At 40.5% G+C, this 21,063-nt stretch overlaps 1 protein-coding gene across 4 annotated transcripts in view; it reads left to right on the forward strand.

The window, feature by feature from the left end:
- tcf12 (transcription factor 12) overlaps positions 1 to 20,819 on the forward strand; it is a 35,074-nt gene extending 14,255 nt beyond the window's left edge. For 2 of the 4 annotated variants that reach the window (XM_040010949.1, XM_040010947.1), the window contains exons 2-14: positions 457 to 556; positions 1,769 to 1,908; positions 2,422 to 2,563; positions 2,755 to 2,825; positions 5,356 to 5,500; positions 9,856 to 9,929; positions 11,514 to 11,585; positions 12,077 to 12,268; positions 14,664 to 14,769; positions 14,862 to 15,012; positions 16,289 to 16,518; positions 16,954 to 17,101; positions 18,174 to 20,819. In XM_040010949.1, the coding sequence (XP_039866883.1) occupies positions 535 to 556; positions 1,769 to 1,908; positions 2,422 to 2,563; positions 2,755 to 2,825; positions 5,356 to 5,500; positions 9,856 to 9,929; positions 11,514 to 11,585; positions 12,077 to 12,268; positions 14,664 to 14,769; positions 14,862 to 15,012; positions 16,289 to 16,518; positions 16,954 to 17,096 (1,488 nt within the window). In that variant the 5' untranslated portion in view covers positions 457 to 534 and the 3' untranslated portion in view covers positions 17,097 to 17,101; positions 18,174 to 20,819. The remainder of the gene's footprint in view (positions 1 to 456; positions 557 to 1,768; positions 1,909 to 2,421; positions 2,564 to 2,754; positions 2,826 to 5,355; positions 5,501 to 9,855; positions 9,930 to 11,513; positions 11,586 to 12,076; positions 12,269 to 14,663; positions 14,770 to 14,861; positions 15,013 to 16,288; positions 16,519 to 16,953; positions 17,102 to 18,173) is intronic. The other 2 variants (XM_040010948.1, XM_040010950.1) reach the window with 2 other exon arrangements.
- Positions 20,820 to 21,063: the final 244 nt, after the last annotated feature.

The raw sequence follows: 21,063 nt of genomic DNA on the forward strand, positions 1-21,063 counted from the left end.
TATAAAGAAAGCAAAGCAGGCTCTTTTTGTAGCGCTTATTTGATTTCTGCCTCTCTGGGAATGCTGCAATTTGCCAGGCATTTAGTCTATGCATGTAAGCGGGTGTCATTATACTTCCATTAGAGGTTGAGTTGATCTGAAATGCAAATACTTCTGATAATCCACTCCCCCCGTCATGAGCTTGATTGCTTGCTAGTCATTAGAATGTGTGTATTTATAGTTGTAGGGCTGTTTCTGCAGTGGATGTGTGCGTGTGAGATCACATACTTGTATAGACCCTAATATGATTGTGCTTTGCATTTTTAGGGAGCGTGTTTACTTCACAGAAACTGATATAAGAGAGCTGAATGAGTTTGAACACCCTCATCTCTGTCCCTCCCCCGCTACACTAACTTTTACTGCGTGACAGTCTTGGTGTTTCGGTTTCTTCTAATGACGATCATGTTCTCCTGGCAGGTGTACGCACCATCTCCAAACTCAGAAGACTTCAACAGAGATTCACCTTCGTACTCTTCTCCAAAACCCTCCAGCAGTATGTTTGCAAGCACTTTCTTCGGTAGGTTCAAAGCAAAGTCTCCATGTTTTGGATAGAATGACCATCCACTGCTTATTTTTTTAATGCCCTGTTATTACACTGGTGTGTGTTGTGTTTGTGCACGATTAACCAGCAAGTATGAGAAGGATTAAACGCACTACTGTATATTCCATTCATGCTCATTTCTCATTATTTAGAAGGATAAGCAGGATAAGACCAAGTGAGCATTTCTGGGTTTTGGGGTTTTTTGCGATCCCAGCCATTGACCTCTGAGAAACACAGCTAATGTCAAGAAATCTAGCAGCCACCTCATCTCACCAACTCATAAACAAGGACAAACATCATATTTAACAGCATAAACCAGATGAGTGCATTCTTTCGACTGTTTAAACTCCCATTAAGTCACAAAAACTTTGAGAACCTCTGGCCTAAATTAAAGTCAGTGTGGTATGTTTTGATCAAGTTATCACCTAGAACCTCGATTTTTTCCATTAGTTTGCATTTTTATTTTTGTTTTCATTTTAGTTTCCTGAGTGGGTTTGCTCGTTTCAGTTTTGTTTTTATTAGTTTCAGTAGTATTTTGAATTTATTGTTATTATAATGTGGGTGGCTTGTGTCAGAGATCAGATGTTCAATAGAAATTTAACACTTTATGTCATGCGTCACGAAAAAACATGTGCATCAAAGCTTCCTGGTGTTTGTTAGGTTAACGCATTCGGCCAGACTGACAAAAAATAAAGTGAAAGAAAATTGCCTGATTTTGTTTATTTCAGTCAATTTTCTAAGCTCACAATGTATTTCAGATGACTGAAGTATTTTGTTTACACCTAGTTTTAGTTTTTTGTTTAGTTTTGTTAACAGTTATAACCTTGGCGGTTATCGTGAGCTCCAAAACCACTGAACCAAACATCTGTTTATATTTAGTTTTGTAGTTTATATGTTGCCAGATAGATTGAGTTGTTAGATGTGTGCTCAGTTTCTTTTCAGTGGGACTGACTCCCACACACACACACAAAAACGTCTTCTTGTTGCTCTTTAGCGTTTGTGTTATCTCAGCTGTGTTCAAGACAAGGATCGTGTTTCAGTCCCGAGAGGGAAAAAAACCTAAAAAGTGCTCTTTGGATGACCCCCAAGTTTTAAGGGTAAAGTTAGGGGGTTAGCCATCTGTCTAACATGTTGTTTCCTTCAGTTCTAATCCATTGTGTGCTAAAGTGATATGTTTATTGGTTTTAGATGGTACCCACAGTTCGTCTGACCCGTGGAATTCGTCCAATGGCATCAGTCAGCCCGGCTACGGGGGAATACTCGCAGGATCTTCATCTCACATGCCACAGTCAGGAAACTACAGCAGCCTGCACTCACACGAGCGTTTGGTAAGCTTCACAGCTCGGCCGGCGGCACTTAGGCTTTATGAATAAGTGATAGATGATTGCTAGTAAGTTTCTGTTTTGCCCTCACGTTTACATGAATGATCCAGTGTGTATTGTTGAACACGCAGGGCAAATAAATTCTGTTGAAGCCCTGGTTTTTGCTCTGCTCTCCCATAGCGCATCTCCCTCAGTCGGAGGGATCTGTGTGTGTCTTAAGTTGTTGTCTGGTTATTATCAGTGAAGACACCGCTGACCCTCTTTGTGTCAGCGTTTGATCTTTTTTCGTCCGCCTGCCTGCTTCACTTGGCAGGGCATCACAGGGAGGCTGCAGATGCTGCCTGCCCTCTCTTTATCTCTGTCCCTCCCCCGCTACACTAACTTTTACTGCGTGACAGCCTGGAAGACGTCAAAGGGCATTTTTAATTTCAAGAATAAATAAATAAGCTCTTTCTTTCTGTCTCACACAAACACATTTATGATTGAAAATAACACTTTTCTTTCTTCCCGATTTTCCAGAATTACCCCGCACACTCAGTCTCTCCAGACATCAATGCCAGTCTTCCTCCCATGTCCAGCTTCCACAGAAGCAACACCAGCACTTCACCATTCGTCACTGCGGCACACACCCCGTCCGTCACCTCGGCCGATGGGATCATGGGTACGTTCTTGTGTTAACAGTTCAGCTACCTGCTCAGATTGGCTAATTACTGACACCGCAGTGTAATCATAGCTGAATGTTCATTCTGTGAAGGCACTGAGTCATGCAGGGGGACAGCTGCTTTGTGCACTGTAACCGCTCCACATTTGTCTGAGTTTGCGATTACAAAGCTTCGCTCTGTGTTTTTGTAGCTGCTGCAAATCGGGGGACTGCCACTGGAAGCTCACAGACTGGAGACGCACTGGGCAAGGCTTTAGCCTCGGTGAGTTACGCTGTTATGTCTATGATGGAAAACGTTGCCTATCAATACTAAGTATTTTCCGAGTAGCGTCAGTGTTGCTTAAGGCATTTTGGTCAAGTTCAAAGAAGTTTTTGCATTTCTAGTCAAGTGTGAAACTCATGTCTGACTTCTTTAAGCCCTCGAGCTCAAATGGTTCTGATTTTTCTGCAAATCAAAGTAAAAATACCCCCCCCCCCCCCCCCCTTTTTTTTTTTTAAATTGTTTTTTAGTTTTTTGTCTCCAAAGAAGGTGACCTCCGTAATCATGCAGGGAATTAAATGCTATACTGACCGCTGATTAAAACAGCCCAGAGGACAAGTTTATAGTTGTTTTTTTGTCTTTTGTTTTTTTGGCCTAAGCCTGGATAATTGTGGGCTTAAACTAAGAGTATTCAAGAAAGGCAACTGTACATTAAAAAATACTCCTAAAGCCAATGGATTACACTTCAGGGACATCCTGTAATGGTTCAGTCCTTTAGGTTGTTTATAGTGTTGTGTGTCCGAAGTGGACTCACAGATAAACGTCACTATTTGAATTGCATGACGAAAATGATGACGTACATGTGCATTTATGTAAAAGTTTTTGTGACACAACAGACGCTTTTTATCCTAAACTCTTCCCTTGTTTCCTCAGCAACAATATTTGCTGTTTCCATTTACGCACTGGATGTATTTTTGCTTTGGATTTCAAACCTATGATCCTCGATATTTCAACTAAATCTTCAAATGGTGTTTAACATGTTGCACAAACATGAAAGCAGCGTTTTAATTTTACACACAGCACGAGCTGTTCGTTTAAGAGGAATATTTCTTAGGAGTGTGAATCCAAAATATGAGAATTTGGGCATGGTAATAACAAATTAAGTCCTTTATATTTGCAGACTCAATTCTATTAGCATGACAAAGCTGGAGTGAAATGGACACGGTTGGACTAGGGTGGGGGTGGGTGCATGGATCAGGGGTGCACAGGGGAGTTTATAACTGCTGTGGCTCAACTCCATGGGCCCCCCTTTGTAGAGCTTTTGTTCTCGGCCCTTTTAAATTGGCCGTGCTTATTGGCCCAATGCCGCCTGCGGGAGCGTAACTGATGATGAGGCGGAGCTTCATTTATTCCAGTAAAATGAGCCATGTTTCACTTTGAATGCAGCGTTATTAGCCGGTGAGTGAAAAGAATAGAAAGTCATATATTGTCGGGTCAGAAGTCACGGTTATAAACAGCTGTCGAGAAACTAAGAAAAATTTGGAGATTTGTCTTGAGTTTTATTGGTTTCCAACGCAGAGATAACCGCGCTATTAATCCTCCTTAGTTTTTCACTGAATTGCATGTCTGGGAGTGAAAATGCTGAGCAGAGAGAAGCTCTCCCCTCTCTGAGTGTCGCGGGGCATAAATACTCATTCTTCCCTTCAGACAACGGCCGATCCTCCTCCACATTCAGCGCCACACACTTCAGTGAAGCCTCTATCCTGATACTCCAAGCTGATTGAAAAACTAAAGCCCTGAGATCAAGATTGAATAAGGAGATTATTAATAATGAGTGCATTCTATCATCCCCACAGAAGTTGAACGCTTTCCTTCAAGCTCAATTTGATCTTAACTTGGAGGAGAAATCTCTGTGGATCTGTTGTTTTTTCTCTGCTAATTAGTCAGGATCCACCGTAATACCCTGACTTCTCCGAGGCATGTTCCATTATGGCACAAATATCCTCTTATTAAAGAGGAAAAGGGAAAAAAAAATCAGGGACGTGTTTGTGCTTTAATCCAGCATTTGTTTAAACAAATGAAATCCCTGTGAAAGTTCTGAAGACATAATCTCCTCGTTCCCTTGTGATTGACACGTCATCCTAAAACTCAGTGACCTCAGCGTGACCTATCAGAGGATGGCACGACGAAAACTGCCAGTATTGCAACAATGAAACCAAAGTAATTCAATTGTAACTATTTTTCCTCTTTAAATAGACTATGAGGTTTAAAAAGAAGCAAGAATAAACAACATTTGAATATGACGGGGTTTTGATATATGGCTCAGAGTATAATCTCTGGCTACAGCCTGAATTGTGCCCCTTGAGACTTCCTGTTGTTGGCTTAACGGGGTTTCCAGGTTGGGCGTCTGCACACTGGAAAAACTGGACACCTACAAGCAGAGAGTCTGTATACGAGTGAAAATAAAGTGTGCTCCTTTAAAACAGCCTCGTTTCCTAAAAAGGTTAAAAAACAAATGAAATTTGAGAGTGCGTTTAAACGATTAATTTAATTGAAAATAGTGCAAAGACCTCATTGAAACATTTGAAACAGAGAAAGTTGGTGGCTTTCTTTTAACGGACTTTGGCTAATTTTCCATTTGATGTTAGGAACTTGATTTGGAAAGCCGGAAAAGCATGTTTACTTTACTGTTTTTAATAGAAGGGTGGTGTACATTGGTAAACACGCCCCTGCTTCAAATTCATCTTATTTTTATTTTTTATTTTTTTAATCTATCCTGTCTCTCCTGATGTCTTCCTCTCTGCCTCTGCAGATTTACTCACCTGACCACACTAGCAGTAGTTTTCCATCCAATCCGTCGACACCTGTGGGTTCTCCTTCACCTCTAACAGCCACAGCAGGTGCAGCCTCAGCAGGTACCGTGGTGACTGCTGCTGGCACCCCGTCTGGAAGGCCAGGTAGGTCACCAGTCTGTGGATTTTAATCTCATAAACACTGTCTGCACACATATACTAGATACCAGCAGAAACTGCTTCATAAAGGCTTTTTTTTCCCAGGTAAAGTGCCGGTAACTCACTCAGTGGCTATTTCGTTTTCTAGAATAGCCAAGCTAATTATCAGGCTTTCATGAATATGTGCCCTATTTTAACTGTGCAAGTGCAATAACCCACACAAAAAGGCAGGTCTTTAGGCTGTCTCCAGCTGTGCTTTCTGATTCATGTAGTATAAAAAGGCTGGCTGAAACTGAAGTGGGAGGCAAATGAAAGAGTTTGATTAATAAACCGAGTCTTGTTCACTCAGTGTTGTCATCCCTCCTAAACAGCTGTGCTAACGACAGGTAGGCTTCTCCAGGAAAGTGTGTTATTGTGTGGACGCTGGAGTTATTGTCACAGCTAATTTTTCTGCTTTATCTCACATCATTAGCCAAAACATCATACAGTAACTGTGACCGTGTCTGCACCGTCATGCATCTCAGGAATAAAAGAGGAAGTAATGAATTTGAAGGTCTGTATTTTATGTAATAGTCACAGCTCTGCTTGTACTGGTCATTGAATATAGGGCCCTGTGACTTCAATTAATTCAATTAATTACTTTTACTCTGTGCTGCATTAGTCGGATTAATTAAAGCCTAAGTAGAGTGAATTGTGAAGAGTTTCCCTAAAACTTAATTTAATACCCCCCTTTAGCTTTAGAGCATCTCTAATCATTTGGTCGTCATTCTCCGTGCTTTATCTGAGTCGGGCGGTTAATGCCATTTCTACATGAATCCATCCTAAAAGAAAGCTTAGTTTAGTCTGGGATAAGGCTGAACATCCACTGAATTGACAGCCACGATGAGTATTTAAAACTGAAGAAACGCGAGAATTAATTTTCAAGCGAAACTGTTCCAAGGAAGTTTAATCTCAAGCAAATAGAAGAGATGCCTCATGCCAGATTTATCTGCTGGCTGTGCTCTTTCTGCGGTCCACGAGCACAAAAGTGGCACCATTTATACTGAAAGCATGAAATCTGTGTTACAAGTTTATTCTTCACCTGCATCTGCGTCAGGAGCTTTATTTTTGTGGCTGAGGCAGCCGCTCCGCATTGACTCCCGGTGACATCACAGAGAAAGTTTTGGCTCTCAGCTTTTTAGGAGGCGCTTTGCTCGAGCTCGGGAGTTTAAATGCAGCCAAGAAGCACCTTCAGAATTACGTGTAGTTTATTTTTTCTGCTGTCATTTCCTTTAAGTGATAGAAATTTATGGACAAACTGTGGAATGACTGCGGCTCTTGGGGCGGCGAAGGGTTTAAAAATCTTGTAATGAAAGTATTTGAAGTGGGTTTTAAGTTATTGAAAAGCTTTTCATATTTGCAGAACTGCGTTTATGCTTATAATAGCAGCTCATACTATTCATTCTACTTTGTAGTAAAACAGTTTCAGGAGTAGATTTATTGTTATATAATCCTGCTTTCCCAGACAACCGTTTTTGTAGTTAGATTTTTTTTGGGGGGGGGTGACCAGTTTCCCTCTGAATTGTAATTATTTTCTGCAACAAATTCAGAGAACAAAAGCAGGAAAGTAGTAAGGAAATCAGGGCGGCCCCATCAAGGGGATCCTGTTTGTAGTACACAGTACTTTTAAGTACCAAAAAAGAGATGTAGACGAAGAAAATGGTCCGTCAGATATGTTGACAGAGGCGGGAGACCAATGGAAAGAGAATGAGAGGGGGGGACAGTAAGGGAAAGCCCAGTGTGTTGTTTTAACGGGCAGTTGTGTCATGTGTGGTAATGGAGTGGCGACAGCTGTCTCTACGTATGCCCCCCTCTTCCTCAGCTGTTGCCCTGCCCCATGGACAGCTGTTCCCCCAGCACACACACACGCATACACACACACAGACCAGGCGGCAAAATGCCCCATTTATTCACCAGTGAGTGAAGGAAGGTGGCTGTGACTCAGCTGATCAGAGTGGCGGTGATGTGTCTGTTGACCTATTTCCAGTACAGCGCGCTGCACCTGAAAACTGCAACAATATGACAAGCTGAAAAAACAGTTCAGTGTTTTATTGAATGAAGAAAATCCATATTATATAGATATATATCTATATAATATATAAAGCACTGCTGCCAAATATGTCATGTGGAATTATGGGGAAAGGATATAGTTTTACTAATTATTCGTCCTTAATGTGCCTCCAGGCTCAGAAAAAGAACGATACTCTGAAAGTAGCCCAAAATTTGGCTAGTTGTTGATGTAAGTTTCCAAATCCATTCATCATTGGGACTGCACCAATATACAGCACATTACTCAAGGCTGGTTTGTTCAATTAGCCTTCTCTGGTGCACTTGGGGACCAGAGCTTCAGGCTAATTTTTCATAGCCGCCAGCCAGCAGAGGCTTATGTGAAGTTCCTGTCTCACTCACCTGGGAGAAAGCTGAGGCAGAACAGAGACTTTTTCATTTCCTCCTCCAAAGTCACTTTTAATAGTCTGTTAATTAAAGTTGGCTTTTCCAAGGCTGTGTGTGAGTGTGTGTGCAGAAACATGAAAACTCATAAGACCACAGAAGAGTAGTTAGACATTTCATTGGGATGATTTAATGGAAGTTCCCTGAGCGTGAAAGGTGTGATTTTTCTAGTGTTTGTCAAAAATATACATCAGCTGCATTTTTACCACTTTTAACCCCTTAAAGCCAAGTGTGTCATATCTGCTGCAAGAGGTTTTGAGGCTTCTGCATCATCAGTGTGATTGTTTTTTTCCCCCCCTGAAAAATCTGAACAAATACATTTTTAAGAAATAATTGCAAAAAAATGTCAAATGTAGCAAATATGATACAAATTAAAACTCACACATGCAAATTAATATACATAAACACAATGTTCTAGAAGTTATTTCATGGTTTAGGCTTTAAAGGATTTAATAGCTAAGTTATTTGTGTACTTGCTCTGACAACATCGGTCTGATTTTGTAAAACTGAGAAATAAAAACGCTGCGTCAGTCTGCTCACAGTTGGCACAACTGCACCCCGCTCAGCACGCTATAGCTTTGAAATGATGTAAATTAAGCTTTAAATTAAGAATAAAAAATCATCAGCGTTCCTCAGGCTCCTCTGCCTTTATCATGGGTTTTTCATTGCTGGTTATTTTAGCAAAATGAATTTCTAGAATCATGCGAAATGACTGATAGCAGAAACAAAGTCTCCTTGTGTGGATCACGCAGCAGTGCGCACCATTTACAAGGATGTCGGCTGGGTTTAGCATCCTAACACTATAATAGACACCAGAAGAGCTTGGAAAGACTACGGACACCCTATCCTACTCTGTAAATAACCTGGAAAGGTTCATTACTGTCAAAGTCCATTAAGGTTATTTGATTGCAGTATAATGCATTGCCTCTTGTTGCACATGGCTGGCACTACTTGGATAATTGCGACTCCAAAAAGGAAAGAAAGAAATGTTGTACTGTAGCTGGAAATGTGATGAGCAGATGTGGATTCCTCTTCTTTAATTTACACCAGATCAAATCAGCTTGATTTGCTTTCCTGTACTGGCCGGTAGATTAAATTTTTGGCTCAGATAAACATGCAAAAACTCACTGTGCCAAAGGTAAATTATAATCTCTCTCCCAGTGCAGAGTGTCTTAGATATCTCTGTATTTAGATCATATGATTAAAATGCACTGGTCTTTATTTAGAGCAGAATTAGATTTGACTTTATGGGACACATTAGTGGAATATTCAGGCTCATATATTTACAGATGTAAATTATATAAAGATGACTCACTTTAGTGCTACCACATCACTAGTCAAAGATGCTTTAAACTGACTAAAAGTTAAAGAAAAAGAAAGCCCATGTAATTATTTCTTTCACCAAAAGCCTGCATGAAGATCAGGTGCTAAACCAGTCAGCAACGGTGCACTTTTGATTACTGGTTCCTGATGTTTTTGCACGTTTCTGGAATAAAATTAAAACATGTGTGAAAACTAGTCCTGAGCGTGATATTTTTCACTGCTCACATTGTTCTCATAGCCATGGTTATTAATGTGCAGATGCAGCGTTCATTTCAGGGTGGAAGTGGGTGTTAGTCAAACCCTGCGCTGGCTCATGTGTCAGGATGCAGTCCAGCCATCAGGAAGTGATGCAGTTAAGCTCTGAAAGATAAAAATACCTCTCGTAGAACAACAAGAGACCAGAAAATCAGGATGTCAGTGTGTTATGACTGCATGTTATTGTGTTTGTCAGTGAGCGATTTTTTTGTGTCGGCGTACCAGGATGAGGCTTTTGGCCAAAACTGAATCAGATAAGTGTTAACACTGACCTTCACTTTGTCTCTCCTCAGGTACCAACCAGTGGCCCCGCGTTGGTGGGCAGACCCCCTCCTCCCCAAATTATGAGAACTCCCTTCACTCACTGGTAAGCTCTCTGCCCGCCTCCATCATTCAGTGAGAGGAGGATATGATGGATGCTCGCTTTAGATAAGCTGCCCATGAAGGACTGAGCTAGCATTACAGTGAGATTCCTGTCTGACAAATGTTTTGCTGAGGAAGGTGGGGGTAGAGGGATAACCAAACTGAACAATACCTGTCCCTTGGGGCATGCCATCTGTCCTCCACTCTGTGGGCCGGGTCTGGGATGACAGTTGGGGGATGGGTTTAGTTATGGGGGCTGGTGTGGGGGTGGCAGCTGTTTGCTGAACCTCTTCTCCAGAATTCCTTCGCTGCCGTACGACCAGAGCTGAAGATCGGATTTCATGCAGCCCTGCTACCTGATGCACATGTCATGTGTTTACATACTCTACTGGGAGTTTATTCAAGGGATAAACGGACTTAAATAAACTTACTATACAGATCCACAGACATATTTATATGATAAATAAAGACAGTACAATGTTAGGTAATAACCCAGCTGATCCAAGCAATGGGTGAACAAGTGAATTCATAAAACATATGGATCATAAGTGTTAACAAAATGCATTTATGTTTCAATGTGTATGAAAGAAAGAAAATATTGACCGATATTGAATTTTTATATCAGCAGCAATTCAAATTGTATTGGTGTCGAAGTTTAACATGATTATATGTTTCTATGACCTCAAAGAGAAGACCCGCAGAAGTAAAGGATGGAGCTTTTAGCCATGCTGTGATCTTAGAGGGACATAGATTCATCCTGACATCGTCTGCAAAGCTCCTTCATAATCAGTATTCACACATAACAATGACATCCAGGTTTAATATGAAGGATCCAATATCTGCCTGGTAGAGATGTTCCTTAAGAATGTCTTGAACCCATACCCAGTTGTTTCTGAATCATTTAGGCTAAGAGGTAAAAAAAAATCAATTGCAGTTTTTTATTGAATGATGAATGAAAAATGCAGCTGGCAGCCACTGAAGGAAATTCTCATTTATTCTCAGCAATGTTCAAGAGTGTGTTGAAATAAAATCGTAGATCACGGTCCTCTGGTAGTTACGACAGAACTACTTGGAACATTGGAAAGTCCCAGAGAGCTCTTGGAAATGGTGATCAAGCTCTTTGAGGATTAGATTACAGTCAAAATGACTAATTTTGTTACTGGACTGGGCTGTGAACAGTAGTTATATTCGTTTAAGACGAATATTTTAAAAACGGCAGACTTTGGTAATCAACAAAACACGCACAGCTGGATGAAATGAACATAAGAAGGCAAAGCAATAAGGCACATAAGACAACAACATTATTTATCCCAGCACATAAAGTCAGTGTAAAGTTTTAAACTTGTGGCGATGCAGAAAATGTGACAAGTGCTGTAGTAGGGGTCTGTAAATACGCAAACAGCGAACCATTTTTATCTTTACAAAGTGAGTCGTCAGCAGCTGTGTGCTTCTTTCTAAATCCTGCCTCTTTCTCTCTATGTGCTATCACAAAACAAAAAAACAGTCTTTACCCACAGCGTGTTTGTAGTATTTATAGATTCTGATCTTTTTTTCTTAATTCTCTCTTATTCTTATTTGACTTTGCCAGAAAAACAGAGTTCATCAGCAGTTACATGAGCATCTCCAGGATGCCATGTCTTTCTTAAAGGATGTCTGCGAGGTACTCTTCAGATAGACTCTTTTTTTTTTACCCATTGCGTGTTCCATACATCTTTTTGTTTTCTTGCACAAGTTCGACTACATTCTTCACAGTGAAATGCACTTTCATTTATTACTACTTCTGTCGCCTTATTGTCATGTTATGTTGTTGTCGTTTTTTTTTTTTTGTTTTAGTTTTTTTCTGCAGCCATGCCAGCTTGTAGTAATCAGCTTAGGTTCAGATGACAATGAAATTAAGTGGCTGCAGTGCCTCTGTTCATTTGAAAAACAAATGAGAACATATCCTGACTTCTACAACTCAAGCTGAAATGGCTCATTTGATCTTGCATTTGAATTGCCTTCTTTATCTTGTGTTGTTTTTTTTTTTCTCACCATACAATCAGCATTTTCAATTTTTGTCCTAATGTGCTTATACTAAGCTGCTCTGTCCTTCTTTTCCTCCCTTCTTTCTCTCCCTAACCCTTCATTTCTCAATCCCTTTGGTCCTCCCAGTCTCGAATGGAGGATCGCCTGGACAGATTGGATGATGCAATCCTTGTTCTGAGGAACCACGCAGTGGGCTCCACCGCCAGTCTGCCCAGCGACATACACAGTCTGCTGGGACAGGCACAAAATGGGCCAATAACAGCCATTGGACCAAATTTTCCTGCCTCTGCATTGGTTCCAAGTCGGACTGCAGCGATGGTACGATAACTTCATATAAGTATTTATTTATTACTGTACGGTATTTTTCAAACTACACCACATAAAACACCTTGGCCACCTGGTCAAAAAAAGGAGAGCTTTGAGACATTTTCCGCAGACGAACAGTTGAATTTATACCAGCATATTTTCCATAAGTGTAATGGCTGGCCGTAGGATCACCCTCCTCTTGAGAGCGGCTGTATACACAAGTTTGAGAGAGAAATGAAGAAAACAGGCACAAAGAAGTAAAGTTGCGCTATGGTGTAGGACGTGTTTGTACGTTGCAATCCTTCTCGAGTTAAACTCGAAGCCCCTTGAGAACTGGGGAAATGCCGGTCTCGGTGTAAATCATGACGTGTTCGCCCATCCTCCTTCCGAGGTATTTGATTGTACAGAGCCAGGAGATTTGAACACATCTGCAGTGGAAATTAAAATGGGATGACTCGTCCAACTGTTATCTGGAGGTGTTTGGAAAAAGTTTGACACACACACAAACTTAAAAAGAAAAAGATCAAATTAATTTGAACGTGGGAAGAAGTTTAGATTACTTTTTTCTCTGAGATAAATGATGGAAGGAAAAGTTAGACAGTGATGAGATTTTGTATCTAATAAGCCAGTGATTAGCTGTAAATGTGGTGTTGCCTTTAAATTCAGACCTAAAATTAATATTCTTGTTTAGATTACTGTTATACAGAAAGGCCAAAAGGCTCCTTTTGTGTGTAAATTGATTATTAATTAATTAGTTTAATTTTTTTTTTCTATAAAACAAGCACGTATTGTGAGTAAAGTGTTTTGGTAAGGTTGTACTTTGATGCAGCATGAAGAAAGAATGAAAAGATGCATTTCTGAGTGCAGACCGACATTTTAGTGCTCAGTCTGCACTTTTTGTTTTCGTGTCTTGATCATTGCAGTGGAGCTGTCGTGCAGAAATTCATTTATTTTCAAAGCAGTTTAGTTTTTTTCTTTGTTTTAAGGTGGTATTTTTCCTGTCGATGGTTGTTTTGACTCGTACGCGGAGGCTGCTGGGTAGCTCTATTTGTCCCTTAACAAGAATTTTACTGTGGTTGTCAGAAGAGCTCAGTTTGATGTATTTGTTACAGAGAGCTGGGTTGTGGCAGTGATGTTGACCGACTGCGACTGTGAGATAGAACATACTGTGTCTGCACTAACACAGCACTTCCTGTGTGGGAAGAGGTCCCTTCAGACAGGGCTCAACAGCCTCGACACGGCACAGCCACAGGCTTTTTACTCTGGCTGTCACCCCGCCCTCTACCCCCTTCCACCCCTTTTCATCACTTCTTTTTAACAACCCAGGAAATCTGAATCGTTGGAAACGTGTGTCTGAACCCGCAGCCTCCACCCAAATAGAGGTCCTCAGCTGTATGGTAATCAGGCCCAGCCATGAAAATGGCAGCGTTCTTTTCTTGCCAGAGCCCCAGCCTCACTCCTCCTCCTCCAGACAAAGAGTTGTTTGGACACCTGTTGAGAGCACAGCAAAGATTAGCGTAGCGCTGGGGAAGGGGAGGATCTCGGAGCGGTGGGGTTAACAGAGGCCAACAGTGACTGGGGATCACATTCCAGAGGAAAAGAGGGAGATGCTCTCCACCCTTAGTGATGATTTCTCCGCCTTTCCTCAGTCCTTGAAAAAGGAAATCAAATGGCTCTAGAGCATGTGGTAAAGGAGGGGCTTTGTGGCACAACGTGGTGGGAGTTGACCATTTCTATGTTATGAATGTGAACAAAATAACAAGGAGATAGTCAGACATTGGAGTGGGTTTAGCTTGACTTCTTTTGAAACTGAACACAGAAGGATTATTCTTCTCGTAGACATGAGGAACAGACGGGTCCTCAGTTGTGGTTACAGAGCGGGCAGTCTGAGAATGTCGCCGCAGCGAGCAGTAACACAAAATGTAACAGTGACAGAGACAAATGAGGAGGCTATATATGGACCTCTAAGTATGGCTAAATATTGTGGCACAGGTGTTTTTTTAATATTTGTGTTTATTTTCTATTTCCTACCCTTGATTATGCATTATAACGCTGCTGTGGAGCAAATCTCCAAAGTACCCACAGGTGTTGGTAATGACTGACTTGAATGGTGATTAAACCTAGAACTTGTCCCATGCTGTGACTACAGGTTTTAATAAACACTGCTACAGACAGCATCTAATCTAATGTATATAAAGCATCTTTTTTTTATGATCCAACCAGTGTAGAGTGCTCACCAAAATGTGCAAATCAGTATAACTAAGGTTGCTCTTTTTCTTTAAAACTGTGGGATTTTCCATTTTAGGCTTTTCTCCTGCTCAAAAGTGCTGTTTCATTTTTATGAACAGTCTCCAGTGAGTGTGTGGCTGCTTCCTTTCTTCACGTGTCCTTCCTGTCTGTGTTGCAGCAGGGTGGTGACGATGCTGCCAGCCTGAACAACAGCCACGGAGGCCTGCCCAGCGCCGGCTCGACATCCAGCACAGAACTCAATCACCAAGTGGAAACGTTCAGAGGTCAGCTCCACCACGGCGTACCACTCTACAATATCCACACGATTCGGTTTACGTATGATGTCTTACCTCCACATTTCTGTTACTAATAACAGGTCTTACTTCAGGCCTTCCAGCAACCCTGGAGCTGAAGGTGGAGAAACAGGACAAGGATGAGATGCTCGACAGCATCTCCACCGATAACAAGTCAGATGACGAGAGTGACAGAAGAGATATGAAGACACCCAGAGCAGGCCCACGCACAAGGTAGGAGGACCTTTCGATACGAAAACGTGTGAAACATTCTTCAGAAGTGAAAATAAGCTCTACGGCATGCTTTGAGATGGTAGAAACATGGGATAAGGCTGGAAAGGTTGTCTTTCATATGCGACAGGTAGTGGAAAATCTGCTACATATCGTATTAACCTTTACTGTCATTATTTGATTTAAAATAGGCATGTCAACAAATGGGAACAAGAGCTGGGTAAAGAAATTCCAGAGATGTGGAGAATACTGGATTCGGTGCTTTTTAACACCCCAAATTACAAGCAAACAGATAAATGTGAAACAGCCCTGCTGGAGATTATGGAACCAAACCATACTCACATGTTTTGGACATTCGGAAAAATAAAACCCCTTTTGGATAGTATTCATTCAGAGCTTGCTGAAATGTTTGGCTATACAATCCCATGATCATTTCAGATCCTATACTTGGATCACCTTAAAGGAAACATGCATCCAAAGACCAATACCTGTTTAACATTGACCTAGCACTGGCTAACGATCAAAACACTAAGCTACAGACAATGGGTGATTGTTGTTGTTGTGATGGTAAACTCAAATACAGACTGAAAATGAAAGAATATTTCTAAAAATCTGGGACAAACGGTTGTTAATCAAAGTGAAGAAAAGTCAAAAGTAACAGAAATTATTAAAAGAGGCAGATTTGCACCGACACACTAACACTGGCACTGTTCAGATGTTCATGTGCTTGTTTTATATGTTTCCATGTGGCTACTTTTCAGCTTTATTTTGCGTTAGCTTAGCCACCATGTGTAGTCATTTTATATGTATAAATGAAGCAAATAAAATTCAGTTTTTTATCAGTTTGGTTCCTATGAATGGCACATTCACTTTCACATTAGACAAGTGAATACACTTCATTCATTTCCTCAGAAAGCCTGCAACCAAGTTAAAGCCGGGTGTCTGATAACGGCCGGGACACAAACAAACAGAGACCTCCCCCAAGTCGAGGGTGGGAGGGATAACCAGTCCTGTCAGGCAAATCTTTTGTCTCATTAACACATGCTTAAGAAACAACAGATTTCACTTGACGCTGAGAAGCTCCGCGGAGCTTCTCAGCGTCAAGTAAAATCGTTGTGGTAAAAACTCATGGATGTTAAATGAATCAAATTTTCTTCCTTTATGTTTACAGTTCATGGTTTAATCACGGTCATGTCAGATTAATGGTTTGAAGACCATCCTATCATTGGTGCAGATGACTGAATGTTGGCTGCGGGTTGATTTCTTCTCTCTGCTGCAGCATCACCGAAGACGAGGATCTGAATCCCGAGCAGAAGGCTGAACGGGAGCGCGAGAGGAGGATGGCTAACAACGCTCGCGAACGCCTGAGGGTGCGAGACATCAACGAGGCTTTCAAAGAGCTGGGTCGCATGTGCCAGCTGCACCTGAAAAGCGAGAAGCCCCAGACTAAACTGCTCATCCTCCATCAGGCTGTGGCTGTCATACTTAGCTTGGAGCAGCAAGTCAGAGGTCAGTGTTGCAGCGCTGCTGCGGCAATTAACTGAAATGCTACATCACATCAAATCACTGCTGGCTCTTAAAAACAACATGTGTTTTCATGCAGCGTTCCTGCAGGTGGTAATTTAATTTCACTGTCACATCCAGAGCAGATACATGTGGAGTTAGAAAGGAAAAAATAGGGAATGGAGCTGCCAGAGTATCACAGACAGTAAAGAAAATGCAGGGCGTTTATTCAGTTCAGATGTTTCCCTGCAGTGCTGCATTTAGAGGTACTAAAATGAGTAATGATGAAAGATTTGAGGCGAAAAACAAACAAAGTAATGCCCTTTTATAACACCCTTAAAGCTTCGGTCTCTCTCTAAAATTTTATCTTAATTTTATTTTTAAAAAAAGCTTTGACATGTGTTTAATTAAAGTGTAACCTGTGTTTCTGTGAACTCACAGAGAGAAATCTGAACCCCAAAGCAGCCTGCCTTAAGAGAAGGGAGGAAGAAAAAGTGTCTGGGGGCTCCAGTGATGCCCAACCAGCCCACACAGGAGTCCATCCAGGCCTGACCGACACATCCAACCCCATGGGCCACCTCTGAGACAGGTACTCTCACCTCTAATTGAGCGACAGACACTGCTATGATGGTTTTCTCTAATAACTGAATAATCGGTCATCTCATGACAGCATATTTTCTTTTTCTTTCTGCACTTTGATACCATGATAATTGCGGTCATCCTGTGTGTTTTCCTGGTTTAACTGATGTTTAGTTGATTACACAGGTCAGCATGATTGAATCATATTGACTCAGCATGTTTAAACCCAGCTAAAGTCCACAATCTTCATTTTTTACTTAAGTTTCCTAAAATAAAATTTTTAACTTGAAGATGTCAAACTGTGAAATTCTTTCAATCGTTGTTATTTAAGAAGATGCAGATAGATGGAATATTCACTAAATTATTTAAATTTTAATAAAATCTCTGCTAAGGTTACCAGAAACCATCAATCAGTCACATTTCATGAGAGTTAAAGTTGCCAGCCATCACTAAGAGGACAAATTTTGCTGGCTGACTGGTCGCGCTTCCAGCCACGTGCGTGGCTGTGCTGAGCGGGGTTTCCCCCTCATGGCTCAGAGCTTTGTTAAACAAGGATTTGGGGTGAAATGGTGCACGGCTTATTTGCCGTTTATGCATCAGAATCTGTTCAATAAACTTCATTTTCCAGACATACTTTTAGAGACAGTGAAGATAACAAACACTGGAAATATTGGAAAGTCTGGTTGTTCTTGGCCGGCGATCTGCATCTTTGGCTGGTTTTTCCTGTGCTGCGTCACTTTTTAGTAAGGCTCTAAATCTATGTTACCTCATTTAAAGTAAGCCAGTGCATTTTCTTCTCATTTTTGGCTATTCGATCAACAAAACTGTATTTTGTATTTGAATAAATTAAACCCCTTTTTTATCCCTTATTTTTATTTGGAGGAAAAATCCTTTAATTTAAATGTTATAATTGTCCTTTATTGATTTATGTCTGATTTATGTCAGACTTTTAAATAAATATGTAAAACAGCAGGACTTTAATCACCAGCTCTAGTGCTGAAGCTAAAATTCGGACGGCCTACGCTCAGCTCCTTTGATGCGCACCTCTGATCAGTGCTCCTTCTTTGCTTCCTCTCCTCCAGATCAGAGCGATGCAGATCATTTCTGTCCCGTCTGAGTCGGTGACCTTGCTTCCCAGTGACAGACAGGACTCGCAGTTTGTGACACCAATTGGAGGAGACAGACCACTTGAAGCAAAACGACGAGTCTAACACAGTCCACTCCTAAGATTGAAGTAGAGCCAAGCGTCCAGCTCCCTGTGACCAGATTCCATTTGCAAATTTCTCCCCCACAAGAAAAAAATCTTCAACACATATCACTGTCTGCAAGAAGTGTGTTGCTTCTGAACAATCAGAGACTTCGCAATCTCCTCCAACCGTATGTGGAAATTGCCTTGTGCCTAAACTAAATTGACGAATGCATTGTAACAGCAATTGTTTTTATTTGTCTGTTTCTTTGTTTTTTTTTCCTATTTATTATGTTATTGAGCTATAAAGTGTATGTCTAAAGGGAAAGTTAGGTCAATACAAAGAGAAGCTTGCGGCTTTTCAGTCGATCTATAGTTTGCCAGTGTCGCCATCAACCCTGAGCACTCCACCCCGGGAAAATCTTTGAATCTGAGATTGGGGGAAAAATGTTAGAGATTAATTTATTGGCCAGTTTAGACTGATATTTATACCCAACTGAAAATCATCACGAGCTGAAAAACTAAAGCACCCGTTTTTTTAAATATAAATTTTAAAAAAAATTATATATTATTTATATTTTTGTTTTCCTCGTTCTGCCACTGGCCACACGTGAAACCAAAACTACCTATGTTTGTTTCTGAGCAGTTTAGATCCGTCTCTGTGCTACTGACCGGCAGGTAACAGGTCCAGCTACGATAGCGTCAACAGCACGGGAGGTGACGCACAAACGGCAAACTGTAGCTTCACTGAAGGCTCAGATTTAATTGTTTTGTTTGTTTGTTTTTTCCCAGTAGTGAGCAGTGAAAATACAGAGGGCAAACTTTTTGCAAACCTTAGCATTCCCTGCGTATTTTAGTGTCTTAACTAAAGGAAGAGGCGACTCCAGCGCCCTCGCTTCCCTTTGCCATATAGTGTTAAACGTAAGCAGTGGCGTATGTTTGCAGATTCTTCCTCCGGACGTCAGCACAGAAGTGTTGGCTGTGTTGGCACAGAAGTGGCTTTTTTTCTTTTGAAAATGTGTTAATATTTTCTTGTTTCTGCCACCAGCTAATCAGAGATCTCCTAATGAAGACGTTCAAAAAAAAAACAAAAGTAGAAAAACACGCAAAAAAACCCCAAACAACACAAAACGACGACCACAGTTTCTCCTGGCCTGATCAAACATATCAATTTTCTTTCTGTTAATATCTCAAGACATTAAATTCTAATAAGCGCAGTTACTCCTGACTAAAATTTAGTTATGCTTATTTGTTGTAACAAGTCCTTTCTGTCCAGCATTATAATTTCTGGTTTTTAGCTAGCAGAGAAAATCTGTAAGTTATTTTCAGTGATGTTTTGATGGAAGCCGTGCTATTCTCAGTACGGCAAAGCAGACTGAACATTTCATGGATTATTCTGAGTATCATTGAACTGTAGCATGATCATGATAATGAGGATGATGATGATGATGATGAACAAAAGCAGGATTTTTCTTTTTTATGTTCCAAGACATCGGTCATGGCTTTATTTCTTTTTCCCTATCCGTGTGCATGCGTTACGTTTTCCTTTTTTTGAGTCTTTTCGGTCTTAAGACTTGCTTTATATTCCATTTATTTCTTTGTATATTGCGTTCTATCATTATTTACACCTTAAACAAGGCTGCCGCATTCAGAACGAGTATTCTGTACAATAAAGGGACTTTGATTAGAATAAAGGATGATGAGTTTACAATTTAACAACCTCATTTTAGTGAAGAAGAATCCAAAAAAAGAGAGACCTGGTCGGTTGTGGTGTGTTCTCTGACTGAATGAGGCCTTGTTCATCATTTCAGTATTCATGATCTTGTATTCATGTCGGCAGACTTTGAGGGTATAATGTGTGTCACTTCCGGCTCGCTTCCCTTCATTTGTTTTCTTTCTTTCTTTTTAACTTCCCGTTCTTCCTGTATTTCTTTGCTCCTCTGTTTGCCAAGTTAAACTTTGCTGTATCCCCAGATGCTTTCCCTTGTATAATATATGAAAAAAAAAAAGAAAATCAAAAGAAAAAAAAACATTTGGCTTATTTTTCACTGTAGTTAGTCTTTTATACAATAATACTGTAAGAATATTTCTTGAATTCTAAATATTACTCTTTCTAGATTTTTGAAAGCAAAAGTTTTGAGTAAAAAGTTTCTTACTTTATTTTACTATATTAGATAGTAAAATGTACGGTTATTTACCATAACCTGTCCATTATCACAAAAAAGTTACAAATGGCATCTCAAGAACACGGCTGAACTGCTGCTCGTAGTTTAGTACTTCAAAAAGGCTCCGTATGAGCTCCAGATTCCTAAAAGCGCGACCTCCATCGTACTCCTCAGTCTCCGTTGTTGATTGATTGAAAAAAAAAAAAAAAGGAAAAAAAAAAAAAAGATTTGTTCTTGTGTCAAATAAAAGGTGTTGTTGATGCACATTGAAAAACTGCGGCAACGAGAATTTGAATTTTCTGTCATTTTCAAACAGAAAAACACGATGTATATAACATTTATGTTGCAATAAATGTGCCATCTTTTTTTAAACTCGATCGTATGTGCATTTATTTCGCTCATCTTCCTCTCCATATTTACATTTTTCCACCTTTCCATAACCTTTGTTGTGTTTTAACGCACAGGAAGGAAGAGCTCTGAAACAATGGGATTCATTTAGACTTCCTTATTGTTTTTGTTATTTTGTTTTTGAGACATTTCTACAGTGGATTTAGGCCAAATGAGTGTTTTATAGTATGTAACTCTTTTTTGAAAGTAATACCAGTGGACCATTGTAGTCTG

The sequence above is a fragment of the Simochromis diagramma genome, unplaced genomic scaffold, assembly GCF_900408965.1.
Source record: "Simochromis diagramma unplaced genomic scaffold, fSimDia1.1 OVJJ01000603.1, whole genome shotgun sequence".
Classification (NCBI taxonomy): domain Eukaryota; kingdom Metazoa; phylum Chordata; class Actinopteri; order Cichliformes; family Cichlidae; genus Simochromis; species Simochromis diagramma.